Here is a 21,069-nt window from a genome sequence, read left to right on the forward strand (position 1 = left end):
CAGGAAGCGGACTCCCAGGAGACGCCGCCACGGGCTAGGTCTTTTTGTGGGGAGGGGCGGGCCAGACCTTCCTAAGGACCCCGCCCCCTTTCCGGGAGGCCCAGGGGGCCCTACCGGCCCTTGTGGGAGGGGAAGGGGACGGGGGTTGTCAGAGCGAGCCTGGTCTAGGGCGCTCCTGGCTCCGCGTCCCGCTTACAGAGGCTCGAGTTTGTTGACTTGGAGGGAGTAGCTGGGATGGGGGCGGGTGCTAATAATACCCGTTCGTTCCATTGCCGCGCTTTACAGTTTACACAGCTGTCACCTTCGTTACTCCTTAATTAATAATAAAAATAGCCGCTGTTCGGGAGCGCCCACAGAATGCCAGGCCCCGTGCGGAGAGCTTTACAAGAACAGTCCTATTGAGTCTGCCCTCATAAAGTTATCCCCATTTTACAGAGCATGAGGCGAGGCTCTGAGAGGCGCCGTGACTTGCGCGAGGTCAATCGGCTGGTTAGCGGCTCCGGATTCAAGGCACTGGGCCGGGCGAGGCGGGGCGCGGGTTCTACCCCCGGCTCGGCGGAGAGCCGCGGGGGCGGGGCGGCGGGCGGGGCGGAAGGCGAGGTGGGGGTGCGGCGGCAGAGGATGGCCATCTTAAGTGGCCGCTGAGAGTCCAGGGCTGCTTCCCCGGGGAAGGGGGCATCGGAGCAGCCCAGGAGGTGGGGGTCTGAGTACGGCGGCCGGGGCTCTGGGGAGAGGTCGGGAGCCCGGGGGTTTGAGGGAACTTTCTTCTAGATGGGCAAGGAAAGGCCTGATCTCGGACTGCTGAACCCCTCAAGGCCGGGGCCTGCGTGTATGGGGGATGGTGCCAGGGAACTTGGCCGAGACGGGGGAAGGGCTCTGCCTGGGCTGAGAGGGGCTGCCAGGGACGGTGCGTGGGGATTCGAGGACATTGGACCTCCTCTGGGGGTTTGTGGGGGATTCCCCCACGCGGGATTGGGACCCAGTGGAGTTTGGGGGTTCAGGTTTAAGTGGGGGCTGGATTTCACGGGAGTTGGGGGTGATGGGGAGAGGGACGGCAGGAGGTTGGTTCATCATGGGATTCTTCGGGGATTTTGGTAACTCGACCCTACGAGTCTGTAGGGGGGCCGAATGGAGAGGATTTGGGGGTGGAATCAGATGTTTATGGGAGTTGGGGGTCATATAATTGTGAGTATTGAAAGGAGGGGGAGGGGGTCGGGAATCCCAAAGTGTCGGGGCGCAGGATGGGTTGACTTGGGCTTGGAGGCGGGCGTTAGGAGCTGGATCTTCTCCGGGTAGTGATGGCTGGGCAGGATCATTGTGGGGTTTGGGAGGCCGGCTTCCCCTGGGGTTTGGGGGGTCCCGGCTCCTGCGGGAATGCAGAGGGCAACTTCCCCGCGGGGAAGAGGGTGAGGGCAGGGGCGGGACGGGCCTTGGGCCGAGCGGTGGGGGTGGGGGCCGGCCGCCCGGCACTGCGCTCCGCTCCTGCCCCTCCCCCGCCGCCTCTGAACAAACTTTTCTTTCTCTTCAAGTTGAGGCCGGCGCTGCTGGCGGCGGCGGCTGCGCGGCAAACCGGGCGGCAAGCGCGGCGGAGCACGGAGCCCCGATCCCCGGCTCGGTCCCGCCAGCGGATCATCAGGCCCGGTCCCCAGCCCCGGGACCCGGGCCCGGTCCCAGCGTCAGCGCCGAGCGTCCCAGGGCGGATGGCGCGGGGCGGTGGGCGCGGGCAGCGCTGAACCCTGCGCTGGCCATGGCCTCGGCGTGCGGGGCGCCGGGCCCAGGGGGCGCCGGGTCTGGCGCCGCTCTGGGCAGCCCGGCCCCCGCCTGGTACCACCGCGACCTGAGCCGCGCCGCCGCCGAGGAGCTGCTGGCCCGGGCAGGCCGCGATGGCAGCTTCCTGGTCCGAGACAGCGAGAGCGTGGCGGGAGCCTTCGCACTCTGCGTCCTGTGAGTGGGGCCGAGGCTCCTGGCGGGCGGGGGCACGGCCCGGGCTTCGTTGAGTGCTGTGGGGAGGGCCCGGGACAGTGGGACGCCTGCGCCCACCACAGTGGGGGCCTTGGCTTTCTGCTGGGCCTGAGGAAGGATGCCGGGAGCACTTCCTTCCTGCTGTGTGTCTGGGGGCACTTGCTGCGGCACTGAGGGCAGAGTGTGCGGGGTCCTGCGGCCCAGGGTCGCTGTAATTGGGGAAAGTGTAGGGAGTCTCTGGCAGACCCCCTCAGGCATCCTCCAGGTAGGGGTGAGGATGTGCATCCCACGGTTGTGTGCACTTATGTTTATGTAGGGATTGGGTGTCTGAGTGGGAGTTGGGGCCAGAGGAACTAATGGGGTGTGTGGGGATGCCCAGCAGCTTCCTTAGGGGGCTTTTCTGTGCCCTGGGACTGAGGCTGGGACCTGCCTGGATATGTATGACTGGGACTGGGGACAGGGTGGTGTTGAGAAGAAGGGGAGTGAGGCTGTATGGCTCCATGTCATTATTTCATGAATCAGTGAGTGAGTGTGTGTGCCCTGGCTCTGGGATCCTGCTGCCCTAGCCCTGAACTATGGGTGCTGAGCGTGGGGCTAGACTTGGCAGCTCTCTTGAGTGGGCCTGGTTTTGTGCTTGTACCCATCTGCCATGCATGGCAGTGGTGTCTGGTGAGTTTGCACTTTCAGTTTTGGAGTCTTCTTCCTGAGCTGCCCCCCGAGCCCCAGGATCTGACATTGGGTGGGCTCCTGTAGGCCTCTGGAGTGGAGGTGGTGAGTGGGAAGTGGTGGGGCTGCTTTGTTTAGACCTAGTTATGTTCCTCCTCAGGCCCGTGAGCTCTCCCAAGTCCCTATCCCTGGGTCTCTTTCCCCTCTATTCTCCTCACATCTTTAGGGGTACACTGGCCTAGGCCAGTGGTTCTCAATTGGGGTTGATTTTACCCCTCAGGGGACATTTGGCAATGTCTGTAGACATTTTTGGTTGTCACAACTGGGATCGTACTACTGGCTCCTAGTGGGTAGAAGCCAGGGTTGCTGCTAAACATCCGACAATGCACAGTACTGTCCCTCACAACAAAGAATTATGTAGTCCAAAATGTCAGTGGTGCTGAGGGTTGAACAACCCTGGCCTAGGCAGTGGACCTGAAGAGGAAGGGGTCCCTTAAGTTTCAGCTTATGTCCCATATCTGAGGCCCAATAGGGGACTGAAGAGGGACAGCCTAGGCAGATGAATAACCTAGAGTCCTGCATGCCAACCCTCTCTGAGGCGTACCCCCTAATTAGGGAGGGGAGGGAGGCAGGTGCTAGATCAGCTGTTGAGTGGGAGGGGGACAGCTGGGCCTGTGTCTGGAGGGAACATTATTGTCCCAGGAGGGAAAAGTCCTGGCTCCATTGCCAGGGGAGGGGATGGGTGGGGTGAGGGGCTGTCTGTGCGTGAGGGCTTCAGCTTTACCAGATGACTCTGGTTACTCCCTGCATCTCAGGAACCTGGGGGTGGGTGGTCAGAAACATACTTGCTTACCTGTATATGCCACCCACGCATACAGGGGAAACATTCAGGACCCAGCCCTGCCCCAGCAGGCGCAGTCAATCCAGCCAGCAGACCAGGATACAGGTCCTGGCCTCTGTCCTGACATTAAATGCCAACTCTGCCTTTTACTTACCTTTTACTTGCTCTATGACCTTAGGCAAATCACTTTTCTTCTTTGCGCCTCAGTTTCCTCTTCTGGAGAAGAAGGATAATAATAATATCTGCCTTAAAATGTGAGGATTAAATGAGATCACGTCTGTAGGACGTTGAGTACCTGACTTGTCACAGAGACAGGACTCAGTTAATGGGATGCTATTACTCTTACAAACACAGACCCACAGTCCAAAAACCAACACACCCAGTCACACACAGATAGCCACACAGCTTGTGCCCAGTGGCCAGGAGAGCCCCTGAATGGGGCTTACCTGAGGGGAGAGGCTGGCCCTGTGGCCAGGGTGTAGAGTCTCCTCAAATAGGCATTTGGTCCTCTCTAGTAATACCCACCTCCTGCCCAACACACACGGCCCAGGTGACCCCCTTTGCAAGCCTGCCCTGAGGTGCGGCTGCAGAGGGATCCTCCACCCCCACTGAGTGCAGCCTGTACCATCCAGGCCAGGCTCAGCTGTCACCTGCTCAGCTGTTGCTGCCATCTGTCAGCACCCCTCTTGCCCCTCCTTAGCTTGGAGCTCCTAGAGGCCCACCTCTCCCATAGAGGGCCCCCATGGGTCATCCCAATTTCCTGGTGTCTGGGGAAGGGGGGAGAAAGCCCTAGAATGCTATCCTCACACCCTCCAGCGAAACTGCTCCAGACACACCTGACTCCAGCAGAGCCAGACACCAGTGTAAACACAGGCAGCAGGCACACGTGTGATAGCACGTCACCCATGCACGCAGACGGGTTACCCAGGCCTCTGAGGACTCTTACTCTGGCGGGGAGCCCAGACTGGTACCATAGCCCAGAGGGTCTGTTTAGACAGCTGTGGAGGCCACAAAAGAGCTGCCTGGTGCTTCTGGGGCCCTGCAGTGGGTGTGGAGTGTATGTAGGCCTGGGGTTGGGGGGTGGGTCTGGGCATTCCTGCTCTGCTTGGCACTAGCAGGATAGAGGGGACTGGCCCCATCATTAACCCTGTGCAGCCCAGGCAAACAGCTTTAAGGAAACCTCGACGAGGGGCCTGGGGGCTGAGCCCGTTGGTAGGAGGAAGGGGGGTCTTGGGACTTAGACCCCAGCCTGGGGGTGACAGATTCTGATCCCCTGCTTTGCTGTCAGGTATCAGAAGCACGTGCACACATATCGAATTCTCCCTGATGGAGAAGATTTCCTGGCCGTGCAGGTAGGAGCTTAAGACCCTGACCCCTGACCTTGATTCCAGCCTAAGGTTTGGAACCAGCTGACTGACGCTTCTCCCACTCTTGCTGGCCTGCAGACCTCACAGGGTGTGCCTGTGCGCCGCTTCCAGACCCTGGGGGAGCTCATCGGCCTGTACGCCCAGCCCAACCAGGGCCTGGTGTGTGCCCTGCTTCTGCCTGTGGAGCGGGAGCGAGAGCCAGACCTGCCGGATGACCGTGATGCCTCAGGTGCTGCCCGCGGTGTACGAATGCCTTCCCTGCCCCCATCCCAGGTCGTTACCTGCGACCTCCCACCCCATCTTCTCAGCCTGACTCCGCTGAAGCCCGCTGCCACTCCCCGTGGTGCCTGGGCCCTTTACCCCTTTCCACGCAAGTCTCTGACAGCCATCATGTCCCCCGTAATTCACTGAGGGCAGGGGGCTCACACCGCTGCCCACTGGCCCCTGTCCACAGATGGGGAGGATGAGAAGCCCCCACTGCCCCCGCGCTCTGGCTCTACCAGCATTTCTGCCCCCCTCGGGCCCAGCAGCCCCCTGCCAGCCCCTGAGACCCCCACGACTCCGGCTGCTGAGAGGTGAGACCCCAACCCCCTCCTGAGCAGGAAGTCCCTTTCTTCTCTGAGAACTGTGTCCTCACCGAAGGTGGGAAGACCTTTAAGCCCCCAGCCCTCCCCAGGGACCCCCACCCCATCTCAGCCCCAGAGGCGGACACCCTGGGCTGTCGTACTATGACTGCCACCTGTACCGTCTCCTCTAGGAATGGGGTGGGGGTGCTGGGACAGGGTCAGCGGGGCCTCCACTGACTTCTTAACCCCTCCTGAAGTGCTCCCAATGGGCTGAGCACTGTCTCGCACGAGTACCTGAAGGGTAGCTACGGGCTGGATCTGGAGGCTGTGCGGGGTGGAGCCAGCAACCTGCCGCACCTCACCCGCACCCTCGCCACCTCATGCCGGAGGCTGCACAGGTACCTGGGACATCCAGCGCCGCGCGCTGCACCCTTACCTCTCACCTGTCCTCTCCCGCTGCCTTGCTACACAAACGCCCTGACCTTTGACCTCTGGCCCTGAACCAGGAACCAGCTATTGCCTCCTGACTTTTCCTCGCCTGAACCCTTGTATCCTCTCGGTGGTGGCTGAAGCTACACACTCAGCCCCTCTTCCCTGTACTTGGGTCGGGGTGGGGAGTTCTGACCTGATGTTTCTCATAGTGAGGTGGACAAGGTCCTGTCGGGCCTGGAGATCCTGTCCAAGGTGTTTGACCAGCAGAGCTCGCCCATGGTGACCCGCCTTTTGCAGCAGCAGGTGGGATTGTGGAGAGACCTCTGGGGAGCGGGTTCGTGTTCTGGCGCTGGGTGGGGTGCCTCCTGCTTGGTGGCCTCATGGACGAGCCTCATTCCTTCTCCCCGCAGAACCCACCACAGACTGGGGAGCAGGAACTAGAGAGCCTGGTGCTAAAGCTGTCAGTGCTAAAGGACTTCCTGTCAGGCATCCAGAAGAAGGTGCCCCGACCCCTGATCCACTCACCAGTCCCTAGCCACTTGCGTTGCTCTAACTGATCTGAACCCTGAATCTGTAGTTTAGCACTGAGCCCCACATCAGCCGTGTCCCTCCCCGCTCCAGCCCTCGGCAAGGCTCCTGACCTTCCCCTGTCCTTGCCCTCTCCAGGCCCTGAAGGCCCTACAGGACATGAGTTCCACAGCACCCCCGACCCCGCTGCAGCCATCCACACGTAAGGCCAAGACCATCCCCGTGCAGGCCTTTGAGGTACATGGTGGGGGGCGGGGGGGAACCTCACAGGGCAAAGAGCGGGTGGAGGTGAAGGGGGTGCTGCCTGCCCCCAGGTCTTTTCAGCAGCCCCTCCACCTCCTGGCCTGTAGGTGAAGCTGGATGTGACCCTGGGTGACCTGACCAAGATTGGGAAGTCACAGAAGTTCACGCTGAGTGTGGACGTGGAGGGTGGGCGGCTGGTGCTGCTGCGGAGACAGCGGGACTCACAGGAGGACTGGACGACCTTCACGCATGACCGCAGTGAGCCAGGGCCCAGCCTGGGGTGGGGGGCGGGGTGGGCCCCTGGGCCTCAGGGCACAGGCTGGTGTGACCCATCCTCCATCCCCTAGTCCGCCAGCTCATTAAGTCCCAGCGGGTCCAGAACAAGTTGGGCGTCGTGTTTGAGAAAGAGAAGGACCGGACACAGCGCAAGGACTTCATCTTTGTCAGCGCCCGGGTGAGCAGCGGGTGGGCCAGGCCACTGGGGGCTGCAGGAGTCCCTGCTGGATGGGAAGAGAGGGAACACATGATGTAGGCACGCCATCCCTTGTGGTGGGGGCAGTTCTGACGGAGCAGAGAGTGTGTGTGCTGAGAGTGGGCGGCCCGAGGGTGGATTCAAATATTCATTCAGTGAACGTTTACTGAGCACCTGTTGTATGCTTGAGGAGTGGGTGTATGGTGGTGAGCCAGAGAGGCATGTCCGTCTCCTCCTGGACCTACCACCTAGCAGGGTGTCCCCGTGGAAGGGGGTTTCCTGGCCACCCACCTGCCCCTGACTGGCTGCTGTCCCCCCAGAAGCGGGAGGCCTTCTGCCAGCTGCTGCAGCTCATGAAGAATAAGCACTCCAAGCAGGACGAGCCCGACATGATCTCCGTCTTCATAGGCACCTGGAACATGGGTCAGGCCCGTGCGGGGGCTGGGGTGGGAGAGAGGAAGGGCCCCATGCAGGGGCCTGACCGCCCGCATCCACTCCCCCTCCAGGAAGTGTGCCGCCTCCAAAAAATGTGACATCTTGGTTCACATCGAAGGGTCTGGGGAAGACCCTGGATGAGGTCACGGTGACCATACCCCATGACATCTATGTTTTTGGGACCCAGGAGAACTCGGTGGGCGACCGCGAGTGGCTGGACCTGCTCCGCGGGAGCCTCAAGGAGCTCACAGATCTGGATTACCGCCCGGTGAGGGTCATCCTCTTGTCCAGCCCGCCTCCTCACACACCGCCCCCAACTATCCTGCTTGACCTCATGCACGACCCTGGAGAGCTCTCCCTCTGGTCCCTGGGCATATCCTTTAGGAAGTCTAACTGGAGTCCTTTATGCTATGGGAAGGGCTCTTTCTCTTTGGTCCCTCAGGAAAAGGGTGGCAGCCCTTCCTATTTTGTGACATCCAGAACAGTCTGTAGTATGGGCTGGGTGGGGTGGGGGAGATGTGGACAGTGGCCCAGATCGGGGCAGGGGTGACCCCACACCCCCTCCCCAGATTGCCATGCAGTCACTGTGGAACATTAAGGTGGCTGTGCTGGTCAAGCCAGAGCATGAGAACCGCATCAGCCATGTCAGTACATCCAGCGTGAAGACTGGTATCGCCAATACCCTGGGTGAGTAGGGAGGGTGGGGTCCCTCTGTCCACGCTTCTTGCTTCCTCTCCAGCCCAGGGTCCAGAGTCTCCCCCTTTTGGGTAGTCTCAGCTTTCCCATCTATAGAACTCTTTGAACTTTGCAAAGCATGTTCGTATTCTAAATCTCTTCCAGCCCCACCAGGAAGGCAGGGCCAGGATAATTACCTCCATTTCTTAGATGATAAAACTCAGGCCCAGAGTGGTCAAGTGAGCTGTCCAAGGTCACACAGCTAGTACGTGGTAGAGCCCGGCACCTGGCATAGTGCACAGGTCTCCCTGTTTGCAGTCCAGTGGTCCCTCAGGATAGATTCTGCTCAGAATCTGCAGGTTCTTGCAGCTTCACCATTGGGGTCCCCTGTGATCTCCAGGGGCTCTCTGTTCACACATGCCGACAGACCCAGGCCATCCAGATGGGGCTGCATGTGCCCCGTGTGGACCCCCAGGAGGGCATGGGTGTGTGTGCAGGGGCCTGCCTGTCTCATGGTATGTGGGGAAGTCGGGAGGATCTTCCCACTGCTGCTTAGACAGGCAGAGGGGAGAGTTGGGAGCCCACCGGGGGTGACTCAGGCCTTCTTCTATTGCCCTGACAGGAAACAAGGGGGCCGTGGGTGTCTCCTTCATGTTCAATGGCACCTCGTTTGGCTTTGTGAATTGCCACCTCACCTCGGGAAATGAGAAGACTGCCCGGTGAGGGGGCACCTCCTCAACTGTCTCTTTAGCCTCATCCTCTATTCGCCAAAGAGCTATTCCCTCTCCCATATCCTAGTCTATAGTACATCCTACATCCCTGTCCCCCAAGGCCCCCTTCTTCCTTACCTCAACTCAGGACCCCTCTGTCTCTCCCTGACTTTGACCTTGTCCCCAGTTCCTTCCTTTGTCCCCAGGGACCCTGATCCCTGGCCCATCCCTGACCCCAGCCAGAGATGTCTTACCTTCACACCTGTCCCTGACACCTGACCCTGGAGGCCTCCCCCCACCCCCACTGTAGACGGAACCAGAACTACCTGGACATCCTGCGGCTGCTCTCGCTGGGTGACCGGCAGCTCAGTGCCTTTGACATCTCCCTGCGTTTCACTCACCTCTTCTGGTTCGGGGACCTCAACTACCGCCTTGACATGGATATACAGGTGTGAGCAGGGCCCGGCAGGTGGCTGGTAGGGAGGCTGGGCTGGGGGCCAGGGGGGCTCTCACCTCTGGCTTTGGCTTGAGGGGGAACGTCTCCAGCCTTTGTGTCCCCACCCCAGGAGATCCTGAACTACATCAGCAGGAAGGAGTTTGAGCCCCTGCTCAGGGTGGACCAGCTCAACCTGGAGCGGGAAAAGCACAAGGTTTTCCTTCGATTCAGTGAGTATGGGCCCGGCGGGGGTCCCTGAGGGCCAGGATCCTTGTGGTGTCCCTGGGTCTTTTGGGCCCTGACTCCTCCATCCCCCGCCTTCCCTAGGTGAGGAGGAGATCTCCTTCCCACCCACCTACCGCTATGAGCGGGGTTCCCGGGACACATACGCCTGGCACAAGCAGAAGCCAACTGGGGTGAGTGAAGAGAAGGAGCTGGGCCTGGGGAGACCCCCCAGGGCTGCAGTGAATCAAGAGTGTGTGTGGGGTCAAGGGTCCAGGCCTCCGCACTTACCGCTCCGGCTTCTGTGGCCCCTTGGGGCCTCAGGGGTGATGCTGCATGTTGTGAGGATCCGAGGAAGGAGGTGGGCGCTAGGGCCACTGTGGTGGGGCCCCAGCTGACCTCTGACCACGCTGCCATCCCCTGCCCCAGGTCCGGACCAACGTGCCTTCATGGTGTGACCGGATTCTCTGGAAGTCCTATCCCGAGACCCACATCATCTGCAATTCCTATGGTCAGAGCCTCCCAGACAGGGTGATGGGTGATCCTGGGTGGTCACTGACCCAACTCTGCCTCAGCTTTGGGAAGTGCCAGCAGAGAATAAGGAGCCTTCCCCTGAGCCCTCATTCCTACTCCCCTCCCCAGGTTGTACAGATGACATCGTCACCAGCGACCACTCCCCCGTGTTTGGGACATTTGAGGTTGGAGTTACCTCTCAGTTCATCTCCAAGAAAGGTGGCTATTCTGGATGTGCTTGTGGGTGTGGCATCCATCTGGGTGGCTGCAGGTGCTGGCCTGGGGATGTGCATAGGTTTGAATACATCTAAATGTGTGTGTGTGTGTGTGTGTGTTTGGGTGTTTACATGTACGTGTAGGAATGTTTCTGAATATGTGATGTGTCTGTGTTGCCTGGTCATCACAGGAGGTACATGCCCAAGAGCATGTGAACGTAAACATGTACGTGTGTGTATCTGCCTGGGGCCACTTGAGTACCCGAGTGTGCCTGGTGGTGTGGTGGGTTGTTGGCAGGCATATCCTGCAGGCATTCTGGTCCCTGGCCCTCTCTCAGATGGTCTCTCATCTTGGGTTGTCTGTTTGTCCCAGTCCCAGGTCTGGGCTTTGGGGTCTCGCTACTGGTTGCTTGGGATGGAGGAGGTCCCTCCTGACCTTCCCTCCTGCTCTGCCAGGGCTGCTGATTCCCCGTCCCAGCACTCAGGCTCTCTGTCCCGTTCCTTCTGCCACCCTCTCAGCCCTCCTGTCTATATTCCTCCCTTTGCCCCTCAGGGCTCTCAAAGACCTCAGACCAGGCCTACATCGAGTTTGAGAGCATCGAGGCCATTGTGAAGACAGCCAGCCGCACCAAGTTCTTCATTGAGTTCTACTCCACCTGCCTGGAGGGTCAGAGGCAGGGCCCAGGGCTGGGTGTGGACCAGAGGGGATGGGAGGCCCGAGGTGCCCAGAGTGGTCAGCCCTCTAGTTAGAGAGAAGGGAAGCTGAGAGGTGGCGCTCAGTTGGGTGTCCCCCACCCCCACCCAGAGTACAAGAAGAGCTTCGAAAATGATGCCCAGAGCAGTGACAACATCAACTTCCTCAAGGTGCAGTGGTCCTCACGCCAGCTGCCCACGGTGAGGCTTGTGGGTGAGGCCACAGAGAGGGAGGTGCAGCAGAGCGCCACCTGGAGCCTGCCTGGGAGGGCAGGCAGAGCTGGCAGCATGGGCTTGTGTGTGGGGTGGGCGTGAGTGAGGATGAGGGCACATGCTTTGTTTGGGGGAGTGGGGGGAGCCAAGTTGCAGCTGGTTCATTCATTCGTTCAATGAATAGCTCTTGAGCCTTTGCTAAACATCAGGTCCTGTGTTGGTCATTGCAGAAAATTAATTACAGGGCTGTTAAGTGCTCTGAGAGGCCCATGCAGGACTGTGTCTTCTACCTTATGGATTAGGATCTTTCCTAAGAGTGGACGGGAGTGAGCACGGACGAGCTTGAGGGTGGGGTGAGTGGTGGTGTGGCAGGAGGGGGCGGGTGGGCCTTTGTTCCTCACTGGGCCTCTCTGCGCCCCAGCTCAAGCCCATTCTGGCTGACATCGAGTACCTGCAGGACCAGCACCTCCTGCTCACAGTCAAGTCCATGGACGGCTATGAATCCTATGGTGAGGGTCGAGGGGGGCCAAGGGGCACAGAAAGCCGGGCAGAGCCCTAGAAAGGCTTGGCAGTCTGCTGGTCTGCTCCATCTGCCCTTCAGGGGAGTGCGTGGTGGCGCTCAAGTCCATGATTGGCAGCACGGCCCAGCAGTTCCTGACCTTCCTGTCCCACCGCGGCGAGGAGACAGGCAACATCCGTGGCTCCATGAAGGTGCGGGTGCCCACAGAGCGCCTGGGCACCCGTGAGCGACTCTATGGTGGGGGCCCCATTGGGAGGGGTGTGGGGCATAAGATGGGGTGGTGTGGGCGGGTCTAAGAGGGGAGGACCAGGGCTGCAAGGAGGGCATGTTGGAATCCCTGGAACATTTGGCAGTTCTGCAGCCAGGTCTGGGGGTGGGCCTTCCCTAAGGAGTAGCTGGGAAGGGGCTAGCAGCCCATTGGGGTGCCTGTGGGATGCAGGACCCCAAGTCTCCTCTGAGTCTCCTTTCCCTTCCTCCCCCAGAGTGGATCAGCATTGATAAAGATGAGGCAGGAGCAAAGAGCAAAGCCCCCTCTGTGTCCCGAGGCAGCCAGGAGCCCAGGTGAGCCGGGGCTGTGTGGTATGCTACGTTGAGGGGTGCCTGGGGGCTCTTGGTCAGCCCCTACTTCACCTCTCCTCCCCTGTGCACCCCTGGCAGGTCAGGGAGCCGCAAGCCAGCCTCCACAGAGGCCTCCTGTCCGCTCTCCAAGTTATTTGAAGAACCAGAGAAACCACCACCAACTGGGAGGCCCCCAGCCCCACCTCGAGCTGCTCCCCGGGAGGAGCCCTTGACCCCCAGGTGAGAGAAGGAAACTGTCACCCCCGACTTTATCCATCGCTGTGCGTGGCTCTCAGGGCCAGCTTGGGGATCATCTGCTGCTTGGCTGCTCTGCTGCCGCATGGCCGGAGGTGCCAGGGCCCTACGCTCGTGGCCACTGGCCAGCCAGGCCTCCTGAAGGTGTGGCTCTCTGGTCAAAGGGAGCACAGTCAGCCTTTCCTCTCAATTCTGCCTTAAAAAATAGAATTAGAAATTGTTTCTGCAACAGCTCCCTCCGTGTAAACTTAACTTGAGCCTTCTGTTTGGGGATAGGCCTTCGTCTCAGCACGGATTTCCCTAGGGGCGTTCTATGGACCACTGTCCTACAAGATGCCCCCGCTGGTAACTGGTTTGTTGTCCAATGAGTTTGGGAAATGGTTGTTGCTAGATTCTTTTCTTAGGTATTCCCAGTGCACAATAGTATCAGCAAAAGCTCTAAGCATGTGGACAGGAAGGAAATCCTTTTTCAACTCTGTTGAATATAGTTTCCCAAACTTAATGGGCCAGGAAACTTTTCCATGCAATAACTATTAATATCCTGGGGAACTACAGTTGACCCTTGAACATGGCAGGGGTTAGGGGTGTATAACTTATAGTCATCCCTCTGTATCCCCAGTTCTTCCCTATCCGCAGTTCCACATCCACGGGTTCAACTATTGTGGATTGTAGATCATGTAGTGCTGCAGTACTGAAAAAAATCTGCGTATAAGTGGACCCGTGCAGTTCAAGCCCGTGTTGTTCAGTGGTCAACTGTAGTATTCTGTGGGTCATACTTTGGAAAAGTGAGGCTTGCTTTTTAATTATATCCAATTGTTACTTGAACGTAAATAAAAACTGCTGGTGTGTTTTCAATCATCTTCAGCTGTTATCAGTCACCTTGGGTTTTATCTCCAGGCTTGAGTAAAACTAACCTGAATCCCTGAGTAAGATTCCCCAGTAGATTGGCCTCAGATGGCTTTCCGAATCTGGCTGGTCATTCTCATTGAAGGCTTTTATTGTCCTGCCTTCTGGCCTCTGTTTTCACCCATTTACGCTCAGCTTTCACCGTTACAAAATCAAAAAAGATTGCAGAATCTTAGCGAGTAAGGCAAGGAAGTTTAGGGGTTATCCATTCAACTCCCCTGTCTCCCCAGTTTTAGAGATGAGGACCCCAAGGGACAGAGAGGGAAAGTGATGTGCCCAAGGTCACGTGCAAGTCTAGGACCAGGGGCTTACGTCTCCTGACTCGCAGTCCAGTTCTCCTTCCACTGCACCCACCGCCTTCCCTTTGGGTTGCTGGGTCCTGATTCAGTTATTCTGCTCCCAAACCCAGGTTGAAGCCAGAGGGCGCTCCAGAGCTGGAAGGGGTGGTGGCTCCCTCACCCAAGAACAGCTTCAATAACCCTGCCTACTACGTCCTTGAAGGGGTCCCACACCAGCTGCTGCCCCCGGAGCCACCCTCGCCTGCAAGGGCCCCTGTCCCACCTGCCACCAAGAACAAAGTGGCCATCACAGTGCCTGCTCCGCAGCTTGGGCGCCACCGGCCTCCCCGTGTGGGAGAGGGAAGCTCATCAGATGAAGAGTCTGGGGGCACACTGCCCCCTCCAGACTTTCCACCCCCACCTCTGCCGGATTCGGCCATCTTCCTGCCCCCCAGCCTGGATCCTTTGCCAGGGCCAGTGATCCGGGGCCGCAGTGCGGGTGAGGCCCGTGGCCCACCACCTCCCAAGGCCCATCCAAGACCCCCACTGCCCCCAGGCCCCTCACCCACCAGCACTTTCCTGGGGGAGGCAGCCAGTGGGGATGATCGCTCCTGCTCAGTGCTACAGATGGCCAAGACACTGAGTGAGGTGGACTACGCTCCTGCTGGGCCTGGCCGCTCCGTGCTCCTGCCAGGCCCCCTCGAGCTGCAGCCACCCCGGGGACTGCCCTCGGACTATGGCCGGCCTCTCAGCTTCCCTCCACCTCGCATCCGAGAGAGCATCCAGGAGGACCTGGCAGAAGAGGTATGTGGACTAGGGGTGGCTGGCGGTGTGTGCTTGCCCATGGGTCGTGGTATACTTTGACTTCATTCAGCACTCAGTGGTGTTGCCTCTGCCCTGAGCTGGGCACTGGGGAGGAGTTGGAGGTCATATGAACCAGACCCGCTCCTGGCCTCTCTCCCCACCCCAGAGCACGCGGTAGAATGTGGCTGTGTATAGGTCCTTCAGCGTGTGAGGCACCCTCGGTGCTCTCTCTGACGTGCCCTATTCCCTCAGGCTCCGTGCCCGCAGGTCGGGCGGTCTGGTGGGCTGGGCGAGGCAGGCATGGGAGCCTGGCTGCGGGCCATCGGCTTGGAGCGCTATGAGGAGGGCCTGGTGCACAATGGCTGGGACGACTTGGAGTTTCTCAGGTGGGGGCGGGGCTGGAGGTGGACGGGGTGGGGGTGGGGCTGGCCTCGGGGGCGGAGCTACGGGCTCTCTGGACCACCTCGCCCTTCTCCCAGCGTATTTTACCCCTACAGCGACATCACCGAAGAAGATCTGGAGGAAGCTGGGGTGCAGGACCCGGCTCACAAGCGCCTCCTTCTGGACACCCTGCAGCTCAGCAAGTGATCGCGGTGGCACTGCGAAGCTAAGAACTGAGCGCCTCAACCTGTCCTTGAAGGCCCAGCCAGAGCTCCGGAGTTGAAAAGTTACGAGCAGGCGGGGCAGTACTTCTCTGCCTATTTATTGGGGATCTGCGTTCCCTACTGCCCAATCATTTGGAATGCCCTAGTTAGGACATCCTGCCCCTCACCTTTTAGAGTTGGGGCCCGGGAGGTCAGTTGCCGTGGTTACCGAGGATCTTGGTTATTCTGGTGCTGTCCTCCCTTTCTGGACCCCTCCTCCAGCCCCCGGGAGGCCATGGGGTCCATATGGGTACGTCGTGGGCCCCCACTTTCACCGTTGTTCCTGCTGCCCTCCGCCTGGCCTGAACCACGGGTGGAGGGGCTCGGCTAAGACCTCTCCCAACCCCCATTCTGGGGGGTGTCCGTCCGGAAATGAAGGAATAGCCCGAGAACTGGGCTGGGGTTTATTTAAGCTTTTCTGTATGGGCTTAGGGAGGGCGGGCACTTTAATGTTATGGGGGCCGGTTTAAGTGGGAGGGAATAATTTCGGCCATAAAGTGCCAGTTTGCTTAGTTTTGTCTCCTGGTCTGTACCGCCCTGCCCTGGGGCTGTGTGGCAGCTCGGGGTTCCTCGCTGGTCACAAGAGGAACCGGTCTCTTGCAGGTAGCCTGTCCCCATCGTGGGTACTCAGAAGGGTTGCCGGTGTGCTGTCTTCAATAAATTAAGTTTTATTTGGATTGAGCAAAACTCACCTCAATAAATTACAAGTTTTTCAAAGGAAAAGAGCAACAACAGCAACGACAAAAAAACAGGAACGAGGAAGCCCCTCTGTCCCGTTGACCTGGCAGCTCCTCCACTCATCTAACGGGCCTGCCCTCTGTGCCAGACCGGCTGGGGATGGGAGGGGACGCATGAGGGAGAAATTGGTGGTGGGACCCTTCAGGCCACTCGTTATCCCAATGACGACCAGCCTTTGCACGGGTGGGGTCAGTGTGGGTGGGCCCAAGGGCTGGAGCAGCAGACTGCTCTCCAAGCTGAGTGACCCAGCCAGCTGCAGGGGCAGGCGAGGAAGCCGGGCTGTCCCCGTTTGAGGAGTCACCTCTGGGCACTGTGTTAGGGGCAGGCGTTGTTTGGTTCCGGTTCTGAAGAAAACCAGGCTAGAAGGGGTTCTGGGCTCTCCTGGAGGGCATCCCAGTGAAAAGTATCCCCCTCCACTGAGTAGGGGTGGGTGAGGACGAGAGTGGCCCTGACTTGGTCTCCAAAGCTGGGGAGGGCACACATAGGTGTCAGACACGGTTGGGGGTGGGACAGATGGGGACATCAGGCAGGCGGCCAGGATGAGGAGGGACTCTGTCAGATCCTGGAGGGGCAGGGGCGTCTCAGGCGGCAGGCCTGGAGCCTCTAGAGGTCGGCAGCTAGAAGAGATTGGTCTTCAGGGAGGGGCCGGGCTTCCGGTGGAAGGAAGACAGAACCCCCGAGAAGGGCCCGGGCCCGGGTTCCGCCGGCTGCCAAGCCTTAAGCAGCTCCGCCGCACCCGCGCCCGGTCCGCCGCCCCCACCGCCCGCCACGCCGGCCCACAACGGCCCCTTGAGCGGCTGTGGCCCCGGCCCGGCTCCAGGCCCGGAGCCCAGGGCGGCGGGCAGCGGGCTGGGGCTCAGGCGCGGGCTGGCCAGGCCGGGCGCAGGCGGCGGCGGCGGCAGCGACGCGGTGCTGTCGGGCGTGGGGCTGCACGTGGACTCCTTGGAGTCGTCGTCCTCAGACGAGCAGCGCGCCTCACCCTTTTTGGCGCCCGCCGCGCCCGCCGCACCCTTGGCGCTGGCCGCACGCTCCTGTTTGCGGAACTTGGCCCGGCGGTTCTGGAACCAGACCTGCGGGCACAGGGGCCGGTCAGCCCGGGGCCGGCAGGCGCGGTGAGACCTCCTTCCGGAGGGGGCCGGTCAGGATTATTACCAGCCTTCGGAGTCTTGACCCCCTCCACCACTCTGCTCGTTGCCCTCCTCGTCTCTCGCCTCCCTCCCCTCCTCGTCTCTCGCCTCCCCCCCCTCTTCCACTAGCCCCTTCCTCCAGGTCCTTAGGGTCTTCCCCTTGGGATCTGCTCACCCGCGGATCCCGCCGCCTCCCAGTGTTCTCTGTCTCCTGGAGGGAACTCCGCCTTCGCTCTCCTCATCACCCAAAGCCCTCGCCCCAGTTCTTTCCTACAAGAAGCTCCGGGAGTCCCCCCGGAGCGTCCCACGGCAGTGGAGAGAGGGTTAGGGCACTCGGGAAGCCTTTTGTGCAGTAAAGGCGTGCCAGCTGAACATCTGTACTCAGATTTGTAAGATCGACGAAAGTCCGTCCCGACCCAGTTCCTACGCCTACCCTGAACCCGGGCTTTCCAGGCTCAGAGGTTTCACAGTTGCAGGTCCCCGAAGAGGGGACCTGGAGGCGCTGACTGGCTTTCCCCCACTGCTCGGCCTCGTTTGGCCCCGAGGCCACCTGGAGCTGACCCTCTATCCACTCGGCCTCCGTCCTGGGTTCCCAAGCATCACTCTGCGTGCCCAGCCCTACCCGGGAGACTGAGGAGATATCGTGGGGCTGAACAGCTCAGTTCTTCCGAAGGCCTCAGGACCCGCCTGGCCCCGCCGCCTCCCGGGACTGCCGGTCCTCTCCTGCCCAATCACCTCCAGACTGCACCCTGGCCCCCGGTCCTAGCTCACCGCCCCCGGGCTGTACCCGCCCGCTGCCCGAGTGAGGCTCCTCTGTCCCTCGGACCCACAGGTGTCAGGCACTAACCTCCCGGCCCCGCTCCGCGCGCACACACTTCCGCGCAAACACGCACCTGCACGCGAGCCTCGGTAAGGTCGATCTTGAGCGCCAGCTCCTCGCGCGTGTAAATGTCGGGGTAGTGAGTCTCGGCGAAGACGCGTTCCAGCTCCTTTAGCTGCGCGCTGGTAAACGTGGTGCGGATGCGCCGCTGCTTGCGCTTCTCGTGCAGGCCCGACGGCTCCGGGAAGAATTTGTAGGGCACTACGGGTGTGTGCAGGAGGGGGGAAATCAACGAGGGTGGGAATGTGAGGGGCCGATCCCGGCCCGCCGTGTTCTTCCCCTGAGGGATCGCTCACCATCCCCCGCCCCTGACCTGGCCTCTCGGCTTGGTCCTCTCAGTACGGATCGGCTTCCCTATCGCTGGATGGAGCCGGCAGGGGTGAAAGTGGACGGGGCGCGGGGAGGCCTGTGGCCCAAGAGCCGCAGAGAGGGAACCAAAATCTGATCCTCGGATCCAGACTGCTGGCCTGTCGTTGGCCCTCCGCAGTGTTCCCTCTATCTCCCGCCAGTCTACCGGACCCGACCCTCAGTGTGTTTCTCCCTCAGTCGGCCTGACTTCAGGTCCTGCTTATGCACTCTAGCCTTAGCTGTCTGTCAGGTCTCATCAACATCCTGTGTCTCCCCAGTAACCGCGGGTCTACTTTCAGCCCTGCCACGGACTCTCTGACATGTGAAAATTTGGCCGCCTCTACCCTGCATCCCTCTCCTTCCTAGGCCTCATTTCCTCAGCCCGATCTCATATCGCATTCTCTTCCACGTGTCCCCCTCTCTTTTTCATCTCTCTCCAACCACATCTATCTGCAACTTTCCCCTCCTGGACCATTCTTCTCTTTGCCCATTGAGAAGGTTCTTATTTCTCCCCTCCCAGGTTCCTCCATCTTCTCTTTGCCCTTCTTCTTCCTCCCAGACACCTCTCTCTGTCTCCCAACTCCTCCAAAAACCAGCCCCAACCCTTCCCTTCACTCTCCCCATCCCTGTCTCCCATCTACCCCTTCCCAGTACCCATTGCCCCACAGACAGTGTTTCTGACACTATCTCCCCATCCTTGTCTCCAGCCCCCGTTTAGTTCTCCCTGTTCTCCAGGGATCCCCAATATCCTTATCTTTGTCATATCTCCCTAGTTCTCTATCTCCCCTAATCCTTGTCTCCAACACCCCATTCCTATCCCCATCTTTCTCATCTCTGTTTTCAATCTTCCTTGGTCCCCATCTCCCATAATTCCTGTCCCCATCACCTGGTTTTTATCTCCATCTCCCCAACCCTGGTTCCCCATTTCTCCCAAGTACCCCAATCTTCCCATCTCTGCTCACATCTCTCTGTATCTGTCCCCATCTTCTCCATCTCAGACCTCCATCTTTCTAGGGCCCATCTCCCCATTTTCTGTTTCCAGCTCCCCAGTCCCCATCTGCATATGACCCAGAGTACCCAATCTCCCCATCCCCGTTCCAGTTTCTGACTCCATCTCCCTGGTTCTCACTTCTCCAAATCCAGGTCTCTCTCACCATCTCTCCCCACCACACAGGTCCCAATCTTCTACTGGGTCCCGGTGGTCTTCCCAGGAAGGAAGAAGATAAGGAGGATGGGTGGGGCAGCTTGAACTCTAACTGGAGCAATGGGGGTGGCTAAGAGGCTCCACGAGGTTGAAGGTTCAGATGGGGATCTTGGATCAGGGCACTTGGGTATTGCACGGGGCTGCTTCTGGGTTCTGCAGTACTCTAGCTGGGAGAATCTCCAGGAGGCATGGGGAAATGAAAGTTGCTTAATGAGCTGAGCATCCTTTTCTTCTGGCCACAGAATGGGTTTCAGTAGTGCAAGAGGGTTTGGGCACAGGTAGGATGGGTTCAAAACCAGGCAGTAGGGGCTTGATGGTGCTGGGGCTCTGGGAAGGCTCCCAGCTGGGCAGCTCATCTGACGCTGGGGTGCATGCTGGGGGTCGGGCATGAAGCGGGGTGGGAATGATAAGGATGGGAGGTCTTATTGGCCTGAGCCGAGAGCATTTTCCAAGGATACAGGGCATGGAGAGGTTTAGTGGTCAGTCTTTGCAGATGGGCAGGGGAGGGCCTGGTGAGGAGCCTGGGGCTACACTGGGGATCTATTTCCTTGACCCAAAGAGCACGGGATAGGGATACGGCAGCGAGAAGAGGAACGGGAAGGAGGAGAGGGTGGGGCTCAACTCTGCCTAGGGATCCCCGTCTTACACGAGGGACTGTGGATCCCGCGGGGAGTTGGGAGGGTCTGGCTAGGGCAGAGATTGTGGCGGCTGTGCGGGACAGTCGCAACCACTAGCCGAGTAGGGCAGGGGCTAGGGGTGCCGTAGGATTTGGAAGGAGGGTTGTACCGGGGCTGGGCTCACCTGCCGAGTAGGGCGCAGGCTGATGGTCGCGTAGAGCGCCAAGCGCGCAGTTGGAGGAGCCGAGCGCGGGGCAGGGAGGCCCGGCCGCGGGGAAGGCGGGCCGCAGGGGACTGTACTGGAAGCCGCCGGGCTGGCTGCAGGCGCCGAAGTCGCCGTAGGCGGACGCCTCCATGGCCGCCACGCACGAGTCGTACGAATTGAGGTAGGAGTAGTCCATCGGCCCGGGGGGCGGGGGCGGGGGCCGGGCCGGGCCGGGTGGGAGTTGGTGTCCCAGGCCGGGTGGGGGTCAAGATGGGGGTTGGAGCGCCAGGGGCCGAGGACGCGAGGCCGGCTCTCAGCGTTCGCGAGTCCGCCCGCCCCGTCGCGGCCGCAATCCGCCCTGGTGCAACGCAAGTGCAGCCCAACCCGGCCCGCGCGCCTTTTAACGCGTAGGACCCCGCGGAGGGGGCGGGGCGGGGCGAGCTCGTCGGGGCGGGGCCTGGACGGCCAAGGCCCCGCCCCCAGCCGCCCCCGACCCCCACCCCAAAGGGTCGCCGCCGCCCTCTTAGAGCTCGGGATGTGCAGGGCAGGCTGCGCGGGGCCCCATCCCTAGAGTCCCCCATCCCGCCCCAATCCGGACCAGACCTTCAGTCTATGCATCGTGCCCAGCCGTAGGGTCCCGACCCCTCTCCCTGGCCTCCCCACCTGCGGCCCCGCAGAAGGGAGGGGAAACAGGCCCGGCGGCGCTCGTGTGAAGAAGTTAATTCAATTCGCCCTGATAACCGAGTTATTCCGATCCAGTCCCTCGGCCCCGCCCCCAGCGAGGTCCCATCCCGGA

The 21,069-nt window shown here is 60.4% G+C and overlaps 2 protein-coding genes across 4 annotated transcripts; one reads left to right on the forward strand and one right to left on the reverse strand.

Annotated features, from left to right (window-relative positions):
• The first annotated feature begins 608 nt into the window (after positions 1 to 608).
• On the forward strand, positions 609 to 15,841 carry INPPL1 (inositol polyphosphate phosphatase like 1). 2 transcript variants are annotated; one of them, XM_081241088.1, is made up of 29 exons: positions 609 to 695; positions 1,530 to 1,944; positions 4,758 to 4,821; positions 4,915 to 5,065; positions 5,291 to 5,411; positions 5,660 to 5,800; positions 6,044 to 6,137; positions 6,245 to 6,334; positions 6,501 to 6,599; positions 6,713 to 6,863; positions 6,953 to 7,059; positions 7,398 to 7,500; positions 7,584 to 7,780; positions 8,082 to 8,199; positions 8,810 to 8,906; positions 9,208 to 9,346; positions 9,464 to 9,563; positions 9,661 to 9,749; positions 9,985 to 10,066; positions 10,198 to 10,287; positions 10,837 to 10,950; positions 11,089 to 11,177; positions 11,611 to 11,698; positions 11,791 to 11,946; positions 12,192 to 12,270; positions 12,367 to 12,507; positions 13,838 to 14,510; positions 14,763 to 14,896; positions 15,008 to 15,841. In XM_081241088.1, exons 2-29 carry the CDS (start codon positions 1,748 to 1,750, stop codon positions 15,096 to 15,098), a joined length of 3,795 nt encoding a protein of 1,264 aa, XP_081097214.1. In that variant the 5' UTR covers positions 609 to 695; positions 1,530 to 1,747; the 3' UTR covers positions 15,099 to 15,841. The 2 variants fall into 2 exon arrangements, with proteins under 2 accessions (XP_081097214.1, XP_081097215.1); XM_081241089.1 differs by lacking the exon at positions 5,660 to 5,800.
• Positions 15,842 to 15,898: 57 nt separating this feature from the next.
• On the reverse strand, positions 15,899 to 20,499 carry PHOX2A (paired like homeobox 2A). 2 transcript variants are annotated; one of them, XM_081241091.1, is made up of 3 exons: positions 20,253 to 20,499; positions 17,913 to 18,100; positions 15,899 to 16,962 (listed from the first exon to the last, which is right to left on the reverse strand). In XM_081241091.1, the coding sequence occupies exons 1-3, from the start codon at positions 20,467 to 20,469 to the stop codon at positions 16,510 to 16,512; spliced, it is 858 nt and encodes a 285-aa protein (XP_081097217.1). In that variant the 5' UTR covers positions 20,470 to 20,499; the 3' UTR covers positions 15,899 to 16,509. The 2 variants fall into 2 exon arrangements, with proteins under 2 accessions (XP_081097217.1, XP_081097216.1); XM_081241090.1 differs by having other exon boundaries at positions 15,899 to 16,986.
• Positions 20,500 to 21,069: the final 570 nt, after the last annotated feature.

The sequence above is a fragment of the Mesoplodon bidens genome (genome assembly GCF_964165515.1).
Source record: "Mesoplodon bidens genome assembly, chromosome: 7".
Taxonomy (NCBI): Eukaryota; Metazoa; Chordata; class Mammalia; order Artiodactyla; family Ziphiidae; genus Mesoplodon; species Mesoplodon bidens.